This window comes from Rattus norvegicus, chromosome 13 (assembly GCF_036323735.1).
Source record: "Rattus norvegicus strain BN/NHsdMcwi chromosome 13, GRCr8, whole genome shotgun sequence".
Taxonomy (NCBI): Eukaryota; Metazoa; Chordata; class Mammalia; order Rodentia; family Muridae; genus Rattus; species Rattus norvegicus.
Window position 1 is genome coordinate 67,065,177 of NC_086031.1, and position 20,699 is coordinate 67,085,875.

General features: G+C 44.9%; 1 protein-coding gene across 1 annotated transcript in view; it reads left to right on the plus strand.

Moving 5' to 3' along the window:
* The first annotated feature begins 8,374 nt into the window (after window positions 1–8,374).
* Colgalt2 (collagen beta(1-O)galactosyltransferase 2) overlaps window positions 8,375–20,699 on the plus strand; it is a 104,644-nt gene continuing 92,319 nt past the window's right edge. The window contains exon 1 of the mRNA NM_001427297.1: window positions 8,375–8,927. Coding sequence (NP_001414226.1) covers window positions 8,668–8,927 — 260 coding nt within the window. The 5' untranslated portion in view covers window positions 8,375–8,667. The remainder of the gene's footprint in view (window positions 8,928–20,699) is intronic.

The following is a 20,699-nucleotide window of genomic DNA, read 5'->3' on the forward strand; positions in this document are numbered from 1 at the left end:
CTTATGCTCTAAGATCAAGAATTGACAAATGGGATCTCATAAAACTGCAAAGCTTCTGTAAGGCAAAGGACACTGTGGTTAGGACAAAACGGCAACCAACAGAATGGGAAAAGATCTTTACCAATCCTACAACAGATAGAGGCCTTATATCCAAAATATACAAAGAACTCAAGAAGTTAGACCACAGGGAAACAAATAACCCTATTAAAAAATGGGGCTCAGAGCTAAACAAAGAATTCACAGCTGAGGAATGCCGAATGGCTGAGAAACACCTAAAGAAATGTTCAACATCTTTAGTCATAAGGGAAATGCAAATCAAAACAACCCTGAGATTTCACCTCACACCAGTGAGAATGGCTAAGATCAAAAACTCAGGGGACAACAGATGCTGGCAAGGATGTGGAGAAAGAGGAACACTCCTCCATTGTTGGTTGGATTGCAAACTGGTACAACCATTCTGGAAATCAGTCTGGAGGATCCTCAGAAAATTGGACATTGAACTGCCTGAGGATCCAGCTATACCTCTCTTGGGCATATACCCAAAAGATGCCCCAACATATAAAAAAGACACGTGCTCCACTATGTTCATTGCAGCCTTATTTATAATAGCCAGAAGCTGGAAAGAACCCAGATGCCCTTCAACAGAGGAATGGATACAGAAAATGTGGTACATCTACACAATGGAATATTACTCAGCTATCAAAAACAACGACTTTATGAAATTCGTAGGCAAATGGCTGGAACTGGAAAATATCATCCTGAGTGAGCTAACCCAAACACAGAAAGACATACATGGTATGCACTCACTGATAAGTGGCTATTAGCCCAAATGCTTGAATTACCCTAAATGCCTAGAACAAATGAAACTCAAGACAGATGATCAAAATGTGAATGGTTCACTCCTTCTTTAAAAGGGGAACAAGAATACCCTTGGCAGGGAAGAGAGAGGCAAAGATTAAAACAGAGACTGAAGGAACACCCATTCAGAGTCTGCCCCACATGTGGCCCATGCATATACAGCCACCCAATTAGACAAGATGGATGAAGCAAAGAAGTGCAGACCGACAGGAGCCGGATGTAGATCGCTCCTGAGAGACACAGCCAGAATACAGCAAATACAGAGGCGAATACCAGCAGCAAACCACTGAACTGAGAATAGGACCCCCGTTGAAGGAATCAGAGAAAGAACTGGAAGAGCTTGAAGGGGCTCGAGACCCCATATGTACAACAATGCCAAGCAACCAGAGCTTCCAGGGACTAAGCCACTACCTAAAGACTATACATGGACTGGCCCTGGACTCTGACCTCATAGGTAGCAATGAATATCCTAGTAAGAGCACCAGTGGAAGGGGAAGCCCTGGGTCCTGCTAAGATTGAACCCCCAGTGAACTAGACTGTTGGGGGGAGGGGGACAATGGGGGGAGGGTGGGGAGGGGAACACCGATAAGAAAGGGGAGGGGGGAGGGGGATGTTTGCCCGGAAACTGGGAAAGGGAATAACACTCGAAATGTATATAAGAAATACTCAAGTTAATAATAATAAAAAAAAATGGAGGGGTCTGGAGAGATGGCTCAGCGGTGAAGAGCACTGAATGCTCTTCTCCAGGTCCGGAGTTCAATTCCCAGCAACCACATGGTGACTCACAACCATTTGTAATGGGATCTGATGCCCTCTTCTGGGGTTTCTGAAGACAGCTACAGTGTACTCATTAAAATAAATATATCTCTTTTAAAAATGGAGTAACCTGCTTATGAAATTCCGCAGTGAACAGAGTATGGTGAACCGGCAGACCATGCGCATGTACTACCAGCACTGGAGAAACTGAAGCAGGAACGATCTGAATGTTATAGCCAGATGGAGAAACAGCTCGAAGGGACGATAAATTGACAAATAACGATAATTATGATCACAGATAAAGAGAAGTATATGTGCTTAACTTGTAACCTGCTTGCTAAGTATGAGAAGTTATCAAAATCATTTTACACTCCTCCAAACATCCCATCTCTGCTCTTGCTTACCAAAGTGGGGAGGAGGGGGGATGGTAGTCATATGATCAGAGGAACTAGAAAGTTGCCAATCTGCAGGGCAGGCCTGCCTACTGGCAGGCTGGGAGCAAACCCAGGAAAGAGTTGATGTTACAGCCTTGAACCCAAAGGCAGCCTGGGAGCGCAACTTTTTCCTCATTCTGGAATCCCATCCTCTCCCCTTGAGGCCTTGAGTAGATTGGATGAGGCTCAGCCATGTAACAAAGAGAAATGGGTTTAGCTTAAAGCTTATTGAACTGAATGTTAATTATATCTAAAAGAAAAAAACCAGCTCACCCCCCTGCCTAGCCTTGCTGACACCTAAAATTAATCATGGGAGAAGGAGTTCCAAATAAAATAGAGGCACCGAGTAGCCTAAAGCTCAGGCTGCTGCTCCCTGGGGAGAAGAGGGAAGCATGTGACAAGAAGAGACACAAGTGGGTTTCATGTTGGTGGCCATTGTCTGTTTCTCCAGACAGGTGCTCAGCGCAGATTTAATTAGTAGTGTTGATATTAATGTGGGATTTTGGATTATATTAGTTTATAATATAGTTTGTGTTTATAAATGCTTTAGGAACACAAAAGGATGATAACTTGATACACACACACATATATAATATGCTTAAATAATTGTTGTCTATGAAAAAGATCAAAACTAATTCATAGTCCTCCAAACGTCTCATCTCTACAGTCAATGTCGGTGTCTTAAAGCTCCATTGCTGTGAAGGGACACCATGACCATGGCAGCTCTTATAAAGAACAACATTAAACAGGACTTGCAGATTCAGAGGTTGAGTCTGTTATCATCTGAAGTGAAAACGTAGGGGTCCTTTGGAAAGTCAGTTGTGTCGGATGGTGTTTTGCTGGGGCAATCATGTGAAGGAGTGTTTTTCTGAACCAGACACAGGAGAAGAAACATTCCTCTGAAGCAGACACAAATGAAAGGATGCTCTGCATGAAGAACATGTGATAAAAGGACTCTTCACCGGGGCTGGGGATTTAGCTCAGTGGTAGAGCGCTTACCTAGGAAGTGCAAGGCCCTGGGTTCGGTCCCCAGCTCCGAAAAAAAAGAACCAAAAAAAAAAAAAAAAAAAAGGACTCTTCACCAAGGACACACGTGGGTTAGTCTGCCTTACATCGCATAGTTGAACTACACTTGTCCAGATTCCAGAGAGAGAAATATACCAAAAAACCGTTCTGGTGCTGTGCCAAGGCCTCTTGCTGCTTCCTCAGACTCAGGCTAATCTGCAGAGTGATGTCAGCTGACACAGACAAGGGTGCTGAGGCCAGACCTGTGGAGGACATGTGATGTTTGGAGGGTATAAATAGGACTTGACGGACAGTGCAAGAGGCCGTGCTTGGCTTGCTTCTGGAGCTAGCTGTGCAACCCTTGTGGGTCTTCTGTCTTCACTGATCTTCGCTTCACTGAGAGAGGCACAGCCAGAACTTCTCCTGGTGTTTCTGGTGGTCCCTCCTGCTGACTTGTGCTGAGGCTGAGGCCTGGCTGTTCCTACTAGGTTGTGACACCATTACTGACTTCCATCACTGATTTGGGTCTGCTATTTTGACACAACTGAACTAGTTGTGTCATGAAGTCTTTGCGAGTGGATTGACTGCCACTGCTGACCTGTGAACTGAACTGCCAATTTCCTGACAACCCAGGTGGGAGTTGCTCTGAAGATCCTTTTCTAAAAAGGTCCACTTCCTCTGCATCCTTTCTTCCCCACTACCTTTGGTGTGTGGTGGGCTAGAAGGGAGGTTAACGTGTTTAAGAACCATCATTAAAACTAGGCGTTGAGAAAGACGAAAGTTCCAAATGTCATGATGGGAAGCATGATACTATGCAGCCAGGCATGTTGTTGAAAGAGCCAAGAGTTTCAGATCATTTTGACTGGAAAACAACAGAAGGAGATTATGTATCACAATGGGTGTAGCTTGAGCATACATGACTCAAAGGCCACCTCCACAGTGACACACTTCCCTCAGCAAAGCCTCCTAATAGTGCTACTCCCTACAGTTAACCATTCAAACACATGAATACATGGGGGTCGTATCTATTCAAACCACCACAATCTCCTTCCAGTGTGAGTGCTCAGTCACTCTAAAGAAAGCCAACCATAAACACACATTAAATACATGAAAATGAAAATGTGACATTCAAATTATTCCAGGGACTACAGAGATGGCTTTATAAGTAAAATGCTTGCTGTCCAGGCATGATGACCTGAGTCTGGGTCCATGTGAAAGCTGGCAGGGTATGACATATCTGTAATCCCAGTGGCGGGGGACTGAAAGTCTTGCTGGAAAGCCACTAGAAGGAGTGAACTGTAAGGATACCTATAGTAAAGCCTTTATGTCTGACTTTAAATGGAATGTATATAAAGTCTTTGTGTCTGGCTTTAAGTGAAATGTTGCAGTAAAGACTTTGCCATATTTGGGTCTATTAGTAGAGGTTAAGAACTGTTTTGAGACTGTTTGAACCTTGAAGAAAATTTGTCTCTCTAGAGAATCTGCACTTGGTGCTACGTGAGAATTTGCAGCTGCACCAACCTTGGTCCTAAGACACTCCTGGCAAACCTGGAGTTCTTACTTTTAATTATGGCTGGCCATAGTCAAAAGGGATTGAGATTTATATGGGTTGTCTGCTCTCAGGGACAGCAAGAGCAAGATAACTTTGGTAACTGGAAACTTTTCCAGCCCCAGTTAACCTTGTACAATGTTTGAATAAAGGAACGGGAGTGAGCTAGCTGGGTGTCAGTCTTTTCCAAAAAGGCCGAACCCCTCTGCTCCTTCAGAAAATGAAGGCTTAGCATCTTGATGAGCTTCTCTCTCTACTGCAGCATCTATGACCAACATCAATCAATAGTGAACTCTGTGTTCAGTAGACAGCAATTGAAACAGACAGCTGCTGTCAATCTCGGGCCTCCACATATTGGTTAAAAAAAAAAAAAAAGAGTTCAGCTAAACTGTTAAGATAACAGAAAGAAATAAGAAGGTAATATGGCTTCTTTGTTTTAACTCACTTGGATTGTAGTATGATTAACAGATGATGAATATTAAACCAAGTATTCCTAGTGGCAATGGGATCATAAGTTTTGAAAGTTTGAAGAACAAATGGCACCAGGAAATGAAATCCCAGTGCTCAAGGAGATAAATCTAAAGAAAAGCCCAATTCTTCATGGAATAAAGGGAGTGGTGACCTCAGGCAAGACTCCACCCAACTAAGCTTCCAACTCATGAAAAGGAGAAAAGCTTAAGAAGTCAAGGAAACCACCAACAAGAGAAAGCTAATATAATTGTAATTTTACAAGGGGGTCAAGTTCCAGTCCTATCAAGCAGCATAATGTGTGAGCTTTGGCCAAATGTACTGTCTTTAGAACCAAGAATATAAAAGAAAGGGATTGTGGGATCTTCCTCCATGGCTGAGGAAAGCTGCTGAGGCCAGGCTTGCGTCAGGGATGTCCCTTCCTGGAGGCCCAGAGGTTGTGTGAATCTGTTACTAGGGACCCCAAGATGCTGGTGATGCCAAAGTTGTGAGATGTCTGCCAAGGTGGGCTGCAGACTGGGAGTGAAACCAGGCCAAGAGAGAAGAGTATTGCAGTCAACAAAGCTGAAAGGGTTTGGAGATCTAAAGAGCGTTTGACACCAGATGTGGAGATGCAGAATTTAGAGTTTGTTCTGCTGGTCTTAAGTCTTGCTCTGGTCCAATATTTCTTCTTCCTTATGTTCCCCGTTTCCCAGAAATATATATATTTTCTGTGCCATTCTATGTTGGAAGTATGAGATGTGCTTTTTGATTTTGATTTTGCAGGGTGTCACAGTTAAGAGATTGCCTTGAATCTCAGAAAAGACTTCAAACTTCGCATTTAAAATAGTGTTGAGACTGTAAAATTTGTGGGGACTTCTGAAGTTGGACTAAATGCATATTGCATTATGATGCGGCATCAAGTCTATAGGGCACAGGAAGTGGAAGGTAGTTGTTTGAATAAGAAAGGCCCCCATGAAGAGAAGGGCAAAGATTAAAACAGAGACTGAAGGAGCACCCATTCAGAGTCTGCCCCACATGTGGCCCATACATATACAGCAACCCAATTAGACAAGATGGATGAAGCAAAGAAGTGCAGACGGACAGGAGCCGGATGTAGATCGCTCCTGAGAGACACAGCCAGAATACAGCAAATACAGAGGCGAATGCCAGCAGCAAACCACTGAACTGAGAATAGGACCCCCGTTGAAGGAATCAGAGAAAGAACTGGAAGATCTTGAAGGGGCTCGAGACCCCAAAAGTACAACAATGCCAAGCAACCAGAGCTTCCAGGGACTAAGCCACTACCTAAAGACTATACATGGACTGACCCTGGACTCTGACCTCATAGGTAGCAATGAATATCCTAGTAAGAGCACCAGTGGAAGGGGAAGCCCTGGGTCCTGCTAAGACTGAACCCCCAGTGAACTAGACTGGTGGGGGGAGGGCGGCAATGGGGGGAGGGTTGGGAGGGGAACACCCATAAGGAAGGGGAGGGGAGAGGGGGATGTTTGCCCGGAAACCGGGAAAGGGAATAACACTCGAAATGTATATAAGAAATACTCAAGTTAATAAAAAAAAAAAAGAAAGGCCCCCATAAGCTAATATATTTAAATACTTAGTCACTAGGAAATGGAACTGTTTAAAAGGATTAGAAGGATTGGGAGATGTGGCCTGGTTGGAGGAAATGTGTCACTGGGATGGGCAAGGCTCTCTTTCTCTGCTTATGGGTCAGGGTAGAGGTCTCAGCTACTTCTCCAGCACTGCTTCTGCCTGCTGCCATGCTCCCACCATGATGATAAAAATTAAACCTCTAAAACTGTAAACAGGGCTCCAGTGAAATGTTTTCTTTTTTAAGTGTTGTGTTGGTCATGGTGTCTACTCACGACAACTAAGACGGGAAGGAACTTGCAAACGAGTAGAATTTGAAGAAGTCAAGGAATGGAGCTTACATGACAGAGGTCTGTAAAGCTCAGAACAACAACAACAACAAAGATCTCGCTACACTTGTAACTGTCAAAGTCTCTGTGGACTTTGCCAGAATAGTCTCAGCTATAACAGGGAGAGAGCTGGACAAAGTCACCCGTTGCTGTGGCAGGATCCAAGGGAGATTAAGAAAGAGAGGAAGGCAGTGTTGACTCCTCTTTCTCGGAGCTTAACCAACAGAGTACTACTAGGAGATAAAGGTTATTATTTTTGCTTCAGAAGCAGGGTTTTATGTAGCCCAGGTTATGTGACACTGTAATATGTAGGTCACTAAGATTACCTTGAACCCCTGATTCCTGTCTCTACCTCCTTAGTGTTGAAATGGGGAGCCTGGCCACCATGTCTAACTATGCTTATAAAAAGTGTTTGTTTGTTTGTTTGTTTGTTTGTTCGTTCTAAGGACATGGGAAGGGGCTAAGTTTTAGGACAAAAGAAGGGAGTTGGTACAAATGGACCAATTGAAGGTTTGAAGAGCAGAGAAGATCGAGTTGATGTCTTCCAATGGTTTTGGAGAAGGAACAATACAATCAGTTTAAAAAAAAAAAAAAAAGACTACTCATCAGAGCTGAGGGTTGGTTGCCCTGGCAGTGACAGTCATGAACTTCCAGGGCCCCCGGTTCAGCCTGCACACAGGACAGAGGCCATAGTTCATAGTTCATGAAGTCAGTGGACTTCATGCCATAGTTACTCTGGTAATTGTGTTATCTTCCAAGTAAATAGACTCTAGCCGAGTATTCCAGCGGCTTAAACGTTTTCCTGATTGTGTTTTGCGTTCTACCTTGGCCCTGTCTTCTGGCCTTCATTCTCTCTCTTCTCTTAGACATGTGCTGATCTTCCCAATCTTTGTCAGTTTGGGTGATTAATGGGGGAGGGGTATGTGAATCTTTTCCTCCTCGTCTCCTCACTTAGGAAGGGCCTCCTCAGGCCGGCGGGAGAGAGCTCAGATGTTAAGAGTTCATATTGCAAACTTTCTTGGGAAAAGAAAAAAGGCTCCAGAGTAGTGATCCATTAGGACCTATTTTCAGGATTCGGATTTGAGGTAAAAAAATTGTCCAAGTCTTCCAATTTTCAGGAGAAGTTTTGTGCCTACGGAAATACAAGCATTCTGCCTCTGTAGAAGTTATAACATTGTTTCTCACAGTCTTGGGTGGTTGAGGAGACATCCAATTTTAGAACTCTAATCTGTCAATAGGTGCATTATAAAACCCTGGATACATCGCGTCACTGTGTAGGACTTCAGACTGCGGTTTGCAAAAGCAGAATAAATTTTCTTGGGGTTGTACCGTTATGTACACACACACACACACACACACACACACGCCCATTGGCAGACAGGGCCACACCTCACAGCTCTGGAGGAAGCCGCAGACCTCAGCTGTACAAGCGCAGCCTGGACTAGGGGAAGTTTTCCCTGGGAAAGATCAGCCTCACGGCGTCGACCTGTCCGCGGGGCGGAGCGCGGGGCGAGCGCGGGTGGCCGGGAGTCGGTGCACAGGGGACTCGGGCCAGGGCTGGGCGGCGGCGGGTCCCGCGAGCTGCAGAAGTCGGTGCCCGTGCGCGTTCCCGCCGTCCCCGAGCAGCCGAACCCCCGGCGCCACTGGCAGCATCGCCGCCTCCCGCTGGCCACGGAACATGGCTGCGCGCCGCGCCACCGTCGCCTGCGCGCTGTTGCTGCTGTCCTCCGCCCTGCTCCGCCGCGGCTGCCCGGCGCGCTTCGCTGCCGAGTCCGAGTCGGATGAGGACGGAGAGGAAACGGTGGCGTTCCCCGAGTCGCCCCTGCAGAAACCCACTGTGTTCGTGGTCGTCCTCGCCCGCAACGCAGCGCACACGCTGCCTCACTTCCTGGGCTGCCTGGAGCGGCTGGACTATCCCAAGAGCAGGATGGCCATCTGGTGAGCGGGTAGGGGTCCCTGGCCACCGCGGAGCATGAGGGCAGCCTGCTGCGCACACTCCCTCGCCGCCCGCGTGGGTCCCGGACTGAGAGAGTGATGGGGTCGGGAGGGAGATAAGAGAAACTATGGGCGAGAATTCGGTGACCTTGACTTTTCTTATCCTTCTTTGGCTGGTTTCTTCAGTATCCCAAAGCAATGAAGGGAAGGGAGAGAGTGTGGTCTCCAGATGTCATACACAGAACTTAATTAATTAAGGCAGGAAAGGGGTCCACAGAGACTTGGGAGATGGAGAATGAGGCACCCTGACTTGCAGGTGCTAGGCTCCTGCTCTCTGCTTAACTTGGCTCCTGGTCCTCCCCTGGGTTATCTGAACTCAGGGATGGAGATTTTTGAAGCTTTGTTTGGAGTCTTTCCAATCACACCACACTGTGGACTGTTCTTTCTCGGGAGCTCCAGAAGGTCTCTGCCTGTTTAGCCTCCTGGGACATATTCCCACTGCTCCAGATGCAAACTGCAGTGAGGTGCCCTGGGGTTTATCCTGGGACGCGATGGAGCCACCTTTTGGGAAGATAAACAGTCAAGTTTTGTTTTCAGGCTAAATAACTCTGTGCCTGGTCCCTTTGTGTTTGCTATGGATCAGGACAAGGAGAATGAATGGAAGTCTGTCCCTTGCTCCTGTAGACCTCAGTCCAGTTCCACACCTTTAAATCCCAGCATTAGAGGTGGAGTTGGGCGGGCGAGCTCTAGATGGTCTGCAAAGCAAGTAAAATCTGACCAGGTAAGATAAGCTGTCCAATTGGTAGACAAGCCTCCCTCATCCATGAGAATAAAAGCTAGAGGCATCCTGGAATGTTTTTTGAGAGGAGCTATCCCCAGACAAGACCTAAAAGAGGTGGGTAGAGGGGGGCGGGGGAGTTCATTGGCAGCCCAACAGTACTTGGTAGCAGCCGTACTGAGGCGTGAGAGCAAACAAGCGGCACAGTACAGCTCTGTGGGCACACTGCTTCCCTATACACCCTGCCATACGTGACTGCTTCCACGGAGAAGAGCGTGCTATGTGCAAAGAAAGTGGGAACGTTGGTAAGCCAGATTTGCACTGTGTGTGTGTGTGTGTGTGTGTGTGTGTGTGTGTGTGTGTGTGTGTTAACCACTTCCATGCCAGAAGCATTTTAAATCTCAAGTCTCGTCCTGCTTTCTTTGCAAAAGAAATCTTCGACATGTGGTTTTGGTTTGTATGTGCTATTTAAGTTTTCAAAACCTTACAGTATTTACCATGAGGATTTAGGAAGAGGAAAGGGGAGTATTGAGGCTCACTTAATAAGTGGTGCATTGACAAAAGCAATGTAAGGAAAGAAAGTTCGAGGGTGTAGTTCACCGTGGTGAGAAAGGCTTGGCTGCAGAAGTATGAGACCGCTGGTCCCGTTATATCCACGTCAGAGTGCAGAGAGACGGACGGTGATGTTCCACTTGCAGACTCCCGTTTACTAAGCCCGGGACCCCTATCCATGGAACAGCGCCACCTACAGTCTGGGTAGATCTTCTCGCCTCCCTGCTGGAAGCGACTTCATAGGCACACCCAGGAGTGTCTTTCCTTGGTGATTTTAAATTCAATGCGATCCAACTGACAATGAAGACAGACCACCACAAAAGGGAAAGCTAAAATCTGACATACGAGCTTGCCTACAGACTGCTTGCTGTTCAAAAGGGAGGAAGGTTAGGAACAAAATATAAGCAGAATTTGCAGACGTCTATAAATTACAAATTAGAATATCTGAGAATAGCTTATGTGATTGGGGCCATATGTTATAGAATCCATAGACATTGACTTCTCATAAGTATAAGAGAGTTGGTGTAAATGACTGAAAAAAAATTCTACCTTAGCTTAAATTCTATATAGGTTTTTGTGATATAACTGGAGTCAACAGGCAACCGATGCTTTATCCTAACTTCCATGGGTGATCCAGATCACATGAACCCTCATGTTCTGCTTAGATGAGTGTCATTTTGATTCTGCAAAGACCTCTGTGGCCTCTTTCCCCTTATCTTCACTTACAGTGAAGTCCTTCACGGCCAGAATGAGAAGTCTGAGGAAGACTCCCAACCCTTGGTGAGGACAGGGGCAATCTCTGCATTAATCTCTGGACACTCGGTTCTATCTAAGAAGCTTGACCCTCTCTTAGAAGCCCCACATGACACCTAAATATCAACAGAAATGCCGGTTCTTAGAGGACCAGGATATGGCTCAGTGGTTAAGAGCATTTGCTGCTCTTGTAAAGGTCTAAACTGCAATTCGTTTCTAAGCACCGTGTTAGACAAGTGACAGCCACCAGAGTCTCCAGATCCAGGGGATCCCATGCCCCATTCTATCCTCTGGAGACACTCACCCACATGTGGCCACAAATACACAGAGATACAGAAAAACGAATAAATCTGTTTTAAAAGTCAATTTTAAAGTACTCTTTAGAAGAGAATTGTCTGGGATAGTTGTAGGTTATGGCGTAGACAGCGATTCTGTGGAATGTCGTGGCCATAAAGATCTTCTATTAGTTGCTTCCTTCTTGTGCCTTCAACCCAAGATCTACTCGGCATCCCAGATGCCAAGCAGGATATCTACTCTGCAACTTTGAAAAGTGGCTGTGAGCTACCAAGAACATCCAAGCAAGCATTACCAAGTACAGTCCGGGATGCTAGCTTTCACTGAGTGGCGCTTCCGTAACTCCGTGCAGACTTATTCTTCTCCTTCATCCTCTGTGAGGTCTGGAAGAACAAGGGATAAGATTTCTTTCCTAGATCACCGAAGATCAAGACATTTCCCCTAGCCAACAGCATCATTGAGTCTGGCCCGTGGGTCACATGGAGACCCCTTTGCCACATGATTCTCTTATGCAACGTTCTAGATCTGATCTAGACTACACGCACACAGGTGAGAAGGGAATCAACCTCTGCTTTTGGAGAATGCATTTATTTTTCTCAGCATCACAATTTGGGGGTTGGAGAGGTTGATTGAGCATAGAAAAAGTTTTGTTTCCTACCACGTACTTCACAACAACAAAAAAGGGGGGAAAATTCCGTTCTCTTGTCTGATCTCAAACTCAGCAAAATATTTGTTTTTTCTTCAAGTATCACAACCTGGGGTACGAAACGAGGCAGAAACTTCATTCCATATAAAATGTGTGGCACTGTGCTGAGGAACAGAAATTGTGAGGCCTTGTGCCATGAGGCAGTGTGTTTGATGACTTCTCTTTAATTCACTGGTGCCCAGAACAAGTAGCCACAGCAATAGAGGGAAGGCTGACCTCTGTTCACTTCCTAAAGCTGTGGTTTGGCTAAGTAAGGGCCATGTACCAGTAGTGAAAACTGGAAAAGGGTACGTTTGGTCCAAAAGAAGAAATAACTTAGTCCAGAAAGAGACTTTAAGTTTATTGTTTAGATGGCCTATAGTAATTGTGGGGTGCTATGCTGTGTGACTGTGGAACAATCCAGGCATTTCATCTGGCGGAGGGGTGCAAAGTATTATACAAAAGTATTATACTAAATTGAGAATCACTTTTAATAGTTAAATGGAGAGATGAGGTTTGTTGGCATAAGTATGCAGGGGTGGGCTTCTGCTTGTTCTGGGGAACTAGTTCTGATGATATTTTGCTCCCTACTTTATCTCTATCTTGTTTGGGGATTAGCCGGAATTTCCTTCCACATTTTTAATGGCCAAGTCACAACATTTTGGCAGAAGCTCAAGTAGATACACTGATGTAAGTGTGTTTGTAACATGTTCTAAATGGCTATTAGTGATAGTTTTCAGCACCTGGGGTGGAAATGATGTCAGAGTCTGCCAGGAGCCGGGCAGCCACTGTTGTCCCTTCAAAGACAAGTTGTAGCCATTTCACAGTGAAAACATGTTTCTTTTGTCACCGTCTTGATATTGTTTTGTTTTCTTGTTTCCTTATTCTTTCCAACGTGGTGAATTGGAATGGGGTTAAGGTTTTATAGATTAGAACCAGGTGGACTAAGTTTAGTCTTCTGGGTCACCATGGGCACGCCTGTGGTGAGATGGACTATCCTCATCTGAAAGGGACTGACGTAAGGACTTCCTTATGTTAGTTATTGTACTGATAAGTGAGGTGTGTGTTCCAAGCCTTTCACTTGAATGCTGCTAAATAGACGAGACTTCCTGTCCTATCAAACTTGTATTTTCTTCATCAGCTCTCTCTTTGAAAAATGAAATTTTATTTTTTAGTTTTTTTATTTTTTTATTTTTTTATTTTATTATTATTTTTTAGTGTGTGTATGTAGGTCAGAGGCCAACATACTAAAGTTGGTTGTTTTCTTCAACTGAGTGACTTCCAGGGATTGGATCAAGCTTAGCTACAGGTACCTTTACCCACTGAGCCATGTCACCAGGCCTCAAAATGAAGTTTTCAAAAGGCATGCTGACCTCCATTAATGTACAACCAGTATATGGTTATCAGAAATAAAAATAAAATATCAAGTAAAAACACTAATCATTTTAGAACAAAGCCACCAGCACAATGAAGCTAACGTTTACGGGTCAGTATTCTCAAAGCTTTATGTGGCATGCTGGTTACTTTTATGCCAACTTGACACACAAATTGAGAAAATGACTTCATAGGATCTGGCTGTAAGGCATCTTCTTAGTTAACGATTGATGGTGGAGGACCCAGCCCGTGGTGGGTGTTCCATCCCTGGGCTGGTGGTTCTATAGGAAAGCAGGTTGAACAGCCACAGGAAGCAAGCCAGAAAGCAACATCCCTCCATGTCCTCTGCATCAGCTCTGCCTCCAAGTTCTTGTCCTGACTTCCTTCAGTGATGAACAGTGATGTGGAAGTTTAAGTCAAATAAACCCTCTCCTCCCCAACTTGTTTTTTGGTCATGGTGTTTCATTGTAGCAATAGAAACTCTAACCAAGACATGTCATAACATGCTTATTCCCAGTAGCAAACCTAGGAAGGGTTATCTCACTATCTCACTTCATATAAGAGGAACCTGAGACACAGAGAATGTAAAAGCTTTACATAAGGTCTCAAGACTAGCCCATGGTGGAGTCAGAACGTGAGCCAGTGACTGATGTACCACAAAACATGCACGTGGCCCACTTAAAAGCGGGAAAGAACCAATTCGTTCTCCTCTTGCTTCTGTCCAGTTGACCCAGCTTGGGAAGATAAGAGTGCTGGCGTGGGTTTCCATCAAATGAGAATTGTCTCTTCTGCTTGTATGATGGCGAGGGCTCCTTGTTTCTCTTCCACTTGAATGATAGCAGGGGCTCTGTGGTTCTTGTCTGCTAGAATGATAGCAGGAGGCCCACAATTCTCTTCTGCTTGAATGATAATGGGGGTGGGAGTGGGGGGGCAATTCTCTTCTGCTTGAATGATAGCGGGGGCTCCATGGTTCTCTTCCGCTGTCCCAATCAATTCGTACTTAGCTCAGGCACTGACTAGTTGCTGAGCTCAGCGCTATGTTAGAAGATTTCACAGGAACAAACAATAAATACTAAAAGGCATGTTGTGTATATGTATGAAAGTCACTTTCTGCAACCAAAAGAAACCTTCCAAGTATGACTAGTGGCAATAATTAAAACAGAACCTTGTGTATGTTTGTTGACTATATTTGGCGTTCCTATTGCTAAAACATTCAGATTTTCAGCTTCTTAAGTGGGTGGTTTTAGATTTGCTTGTCTAAAATATAAGCCAGGCATAGTGATGCATGCCTTTAAACCCCCAGCATTTGGGAGGCAGAGGCACGTAAATTTGAGGCCAGTCTGGTTTACATAGTGAGTTCCAGGACAGCCAGAGCTACTGTATAAAATTTCTTTGCAAGGATTGGAGAAACCTGTCAATCTTGCTCTCAACCTCCTTTGGATTTCAAAACGATGCACTCCTTTAAGTAAACACTGAAGTAGCAAATGTTTGTCCCCACCGATCCCATTGCTTCAACAATGGCAAACTGTCTACAGCAAAAGATAGTGTCCTGAAGTAGTTCCCAAATGAGCTTCACGTCTGTGGACTCCAAAGCAAAGGGCAGGGAAGGAATTTACCCCAGTAGATTGTATGGTAAGTAACGTGGTGACGCCATCGTTCGCCACTTTTAAATCCTGAGCAGTTGTTTCAATGTTGTTCGTTTTATAGCGTGCCCCTCCTGGTTGGTGCAGCATGCCCCCTAGTCTAAGCAGACGTCAGTTTTACAGGTATTTCTCTGGGTCTTTATCCTGCATCCCCTTGCTACTCTTTGGTCATGGGCTTTCCGCAGTCCTCCTGCTCAGCTGTCTCCTGTGGCTATAGCAAGGAACAATGAGAGCTCTGTAACCAGGAATGCTGCCGGTTGTGCCGAGGTCCCTTCCCAACACTTAAACGCACACATGGGTCATTTCACTGTGTGGCACTGTCTCCACTCTGTGGAGCAGTATAGAGGGGCCATTATGAGGGTTTCTTGGGGTTGATAGTAGGGAATTCTAAAGGTTGTTTCTACACATTACTTCACAACATGTAACATTATACAATAAAGCCAGAGAGAAAGCTGTTAGCCTGTAATGAATTTGTTGGGCTGTTCCTGTTACCACCTTATGAGGAGATTCCACCTGCGTATTTAAACCGTAGCTATAATTCATTAAGAACTGCATGGCTTTCACATGCTTACTCTCAGCGTGGCTTGCTATGTTTTAATTACATTTATGTTTACAAAAGTTAGTGATTGAAAATTATACCAGGGGCTGGAATGATGGCTCATTGGTTAAGAGCAAGTACTGCTCTTGCAGAGGACCCAAGTTCAGTCCCCACCCCCCGGAATCACTTTGGGAAGCTCAGAACCACCTGAAACTCTTGCTCCAGGGGATCTGACACCCTTTGGTCTCTGAGGGCATTGCATTCATGTGCACCCCCCCACCCACACACACACACTCTCTCCACATATATACACATAATTTAAAATAAAAAAAAACTTGAAAGCCTAATTGTTTTAGAACTCTGGTATATTTATTTTTTTTTATTTTACTACTAAAATGCCAGACTCCCATGCTAAACTGATCAGACCCTGTGTGGAGGAATTCAATGAGATGTGAATCTCACGTGCCAGCTGTGAGCATTGAGAGTATTTCGCATATTTGTCTAGAAGCTGCCAATGTGTGTACATATTTTGACCCAAATGTATATGCTGCCTGTACCCTATACAAGTGTGGTGTTTTGAAGCCCCTCTCTCTGTATCAGGGTCTTTACATACTGACAGACACCCATATTACTTCCCAGCTGGTAGAATCAGATCAGTTTCACAGAACCTCTATTTCAGGGTGTTACTCTGAGTACCTCTCTGATCACATCCCCCTCTCTGATGACATCATCCCTCTCTGATGACATCATCCCCTTCTTTGATGGCATCATCCCTCTCTGATGATATCATCCCCTTCTTTGATGGCATCATCCCTCTCTGATGACATCAGCCCCCTCTTTGATGGCATCATCCCTCTCTGATGACATCATCCCCTTCTTTGATGGCATCATCCCTCTCTGATAACATCAGCCCCCTCTTTGATGGCATCATCCCTCTCTGATGACATCATCCCCTTCTTTGATGGCATCATCCCTCTCTGATGACATCATCCCCTTCTTTGATGGCATCATCCCTCTCTGATGACATCATCCCCTTCTTTGATGGCATCATCCCTCTCTGATGACATCATCCCCTTCTTTGATGGCATCATCCCTCTCTGATGACATCATCCCTCTCTGATCACATCCCCCCTGCGTTCTTGCCATTGACTCTTTGTGCTCTAGAAAATATGGCCCTAATCACTCTTTGTAAAGTATTTAAAATTTTTTTTACTAATTTATGGTATGGGTGTTCTGCCTGCATGTGAGTCTGTGTATCACGTGTGTATCCTCAGAGGATGGAGGAGGGCATTGAAACTGAAGTTACATATGGTTGTGAGTTGCCATGTGAGCCCTGGGACTCATACCTTAGCGCCCTGTTAAGAGCAGCCAGTGCTCTTAATCACTGAGCCATCTCTCCAGCCACCTAATCAGTCTTTTAAAAAGTACTTTTGTAGGTTTTTTTTTTTTTGGTAATTGTTGATAAATTGTAACGTGCGCCCCCCAAAGCCTATATCATAATGTGTAAGTTTATAATGTTATGAATGTCTGTGTAATGAATACCTGACATTCCCAGGTCTGCATTTCTCCACGAGAGAGGCTAAGTAGTCTCTGTTCTGTGAACTTGGTCCAGGCCCCCAAGTCCCCATTAGCCTCACTGTCTGCACTAAGCCCCTGCTGTCTCTTTGACTTGCTTTACCTGACCTTGGTTGGCATTCAGGTGCTCCTTCCTCAGGCTGGAACCCAAGTAGTGACTACTTAGAATTAGAAGGTCACCCAGTGGCCGTCGGGTGACCTAGTGGTAAATAAATCAGAGTTCTGTTACATTCCTTCTGCACTTCACTCTTCTGGTGGGAAACCCTGTTAATGTTCATACCGTTTGTTTTTTTTTTTTAAATCTTGTTGTAGGTAATAATTGAAAATCCATGCAGAATATATGCATAATGGCTAGAGCTTATTTAGTGGGTCATGCTGCCACTAATGCAAACATCACATCTGTGGTTGGTGTCGTTAGCCAAGTCTCTCCCATGATTTAAACCTTAGATTTGGCTAGAAAGTACTTTTCTTCTTTAGGAACACCATATGTGCAAAGATGTTTTTTTCAGACTGGAACTTTGAACATCTTCATGCTGGTCTGCTAGGGCTGAACTTGGGGCTTTGTAATGCGTTCACTTTGTTGACTCTATAATTATTATTTATCTGCTTGGCAAATTTGACAGGCTGATGGCTATCTCCTGCCTCGTGGAGATGTCGTTGTTCTATAAACATAATACGAAAATAACTTTCCCCCTTCCGTGCTTTCTGATTCGTGTTTGAAGATACCTTAGGGACATGCATTCAGAAGCAAGAATAACACAAGTGCTCACCCTAGACTCCAAGGTCCCAAATGAGGCAGAAAGCCAGAAAGACTTCTGCTAAAGGATTTGTATGAGTATCTGGGTCCAGTGGCACGTCGGCACGTCGGCTGCGTTAGAATAGTTCATTTCCTCCCAGGTTCAGTTACTTTAGAGTCAGCTGAGGGGTATATACCAGGATGGAGAAAGGTTTCTTAAATTAAAATCTCCCCAATTGGGCTACTAGCTACCACCACCACCACCACCACTACCACCACCACCACCAAACAACAATAATAATGAATTAGACTTCAGGGCATGCATTTTGGACAATAGGGTTTTACAACAGTATAGGTCTCTTTGTAGTCACTCTTTTGAGAGTGACTGTCCACTCGTGGAGAACAGGATAGAGGGCGATCGCAAATTTCTTATTCTAGTAGGTAGCCAATGTGACGAGAACCAGGGAATCTTGGATGAGCCATTGCTTTCTCACTGAAAATTGCAGTGAGAAATTGCTCCTTTTTGAGGCCTTGAGAAACGCAGGATTTTCTAGACACTCAACAGTGGAAATTAAATTCCTGAGATACCTGTGAAATATGTATTTGTAGACATTCGGGGCCCTGGCATTCCCAGCGGAGTGTCTTGCTGGGCTCATAGAAGGCTTCTTTGTTTCTTGGTGGCCAGCCAGCCTTAAAATCCTGGCCGAGTGGCACACACCACAGTGATTGTGGTATGGACCTGCCAAGACAGTGGGAAATCCATGCCAAGGGGGATCAGGAGTTTTCATGTCATCCCTGAGCCACACAGAACAGCCAGCTTAGGGCACAGCTCCTGCACAGCTACGCTCCTTCTGCAAACACAGGTCGAGCAGCGGAGAGCACCCAGGCAGCCAGAACGTGCCTTGTTTTGGGTGAGTTTTGGGGAGCTGACATGGAAGGCTGAAACAGCTAGCACTGCAAATGTTTTACAAAACAATCGCTCTCCTCTCCAGCCTTCCTCAGTCTTCCTAGACCTTAAACTTTGCTAAGCACACCAATTTTCATTCTTTGACTCTCACTTTAGCAAGATAATCTATGGTTTCTAAACCAATGGGTTAACAATGAGCTTAGAAGACAAGTGCAAGCCTGCCCCCAAATTAGTATAAGAGAAGGGATAATAAAAACCAGAGCGGAAATAAATGGAAGGAAAAAAAAAAGGTCTGAAGGTTTAATGAAAAAAAAAAGCTATTTTCTTAATGCAACTGCCACACTTCTAGCTAGAGTAATATGTATATATGGAGTCTACATAGTCTATAGATTCTAATAAATAAAATCGGAGATGAATAAAGACCGTTAGAGATTATCATGGACAAGAGCAGGTCAGTTAGCATGCACTCTTTCTCTAACAGTGGCTGGACTCTCTCCAAATGTGTTTAAAGACAGTACTACAGATGGTTGGCCCTTTGTATACAGCTCGTGCATTACACTCAGCGTAAGAAGGCAATTCCTCGAGCCTTTTATTTCAGCTTGCATTATTAAGCCCTTAGTGTTACAGAGAAACTTATTGATGGACGTCGTTGGAGTGCGGGGAGGTGAAACTAGCAATAGCCTCTAACTACACATAGTGTTTACCTGGGCTACATTGGTCCCCACTTTCCTTGATCTTGGTTCTCTGTTGCTTGTATTAAATCTCTCCTCCCCCTCCTTCCTCTTCCTCATCTTTTTCTTCCTCCTCCTCTTCCTCTTCTTTCACTTCCCCTTCTCTCCCTTCTGTCCCTCTCCTTTTCCCTTCCCTGTACATGTGTATTACTGCATGTAGTGTAGAGGCCAAAGGACATCCTTTTATTTTAATTTATTTGAATTTAATTTTTACTTATTCGCTGTACCTCCTGCTCACTGCCCCCTCGTGTTCACCCCCTCCCACAATCCTTCCCCCATCCCTCATCCCCTTCTCTGCTGAGCAGGTGGGGCCCCCTGTGCACCCCACACACCCTGACACATCAAGTCTCTGCAAGGATAGGCGCTTCTTCTCCCACTGAGGCCAGACCAGGCAGCCCAGCTAGAAGAATGTAACCCACAGACAGGCAACAGCTTTTAGGACAGCCCCCGCTCCAGTTGTTCAGGACTCACATGAAGACCAAGCTGCACATCTGCTACATACATGCAGGGAGGTCTGGGTTCAGCCCATGTATGTTCGAAGAAGGATATCTAATGTTCTGTGTTCTGCTATTCTCTGTCTTACTCCATTGAGACAGGGTCTCTCTCTGAGCCTGGAGCTTAGAATGGGATCTGCCTGTCTCTATCAGTTAACATTGGGGTTAGAGGTGCATATGCCACACTGGGCTTTATGAGGGTGCAGATGATCAGAACTTAAGTCCCAATGCTTGTGAAAAAAGCACTCCTACCCTCTGAAACCCCCTCCTACTCCTTCCTTTTGTAAGGCAAAGCCACACACTGTAAATAGCCTATGCTATCTTATAACTAATTCTGGAGTCACACACTGGCCCTCCCACCTCCCACTGGGTTACTGGCATAAGCCATTATGTCCAGCTTAATATTCCTGTGTTTTTCTTCCTTTTCTTCTCACATCACTAAAATCTCCTCCTCCTATTTGTGACTAATGAAATTGGACTGTTTTCAACAGCTGGCAATTCAGCTGTTAATGACATGATATTACAAGTTTCCCAAGCCTGTGTCCTCACTCATAATGAACTTAACATTTACTTTTTGGACAGTAATATCGTTCTAGTCTTCTATACCGAAGATTGCCTTGGGTTTGTCACCGACTCATTTTGTAAGAAGCCAGTACAGTGGCATTATTACAGTGACAAGGGCAGCTGCCTCCTATGGGCAGTAGTGACTTGGCTG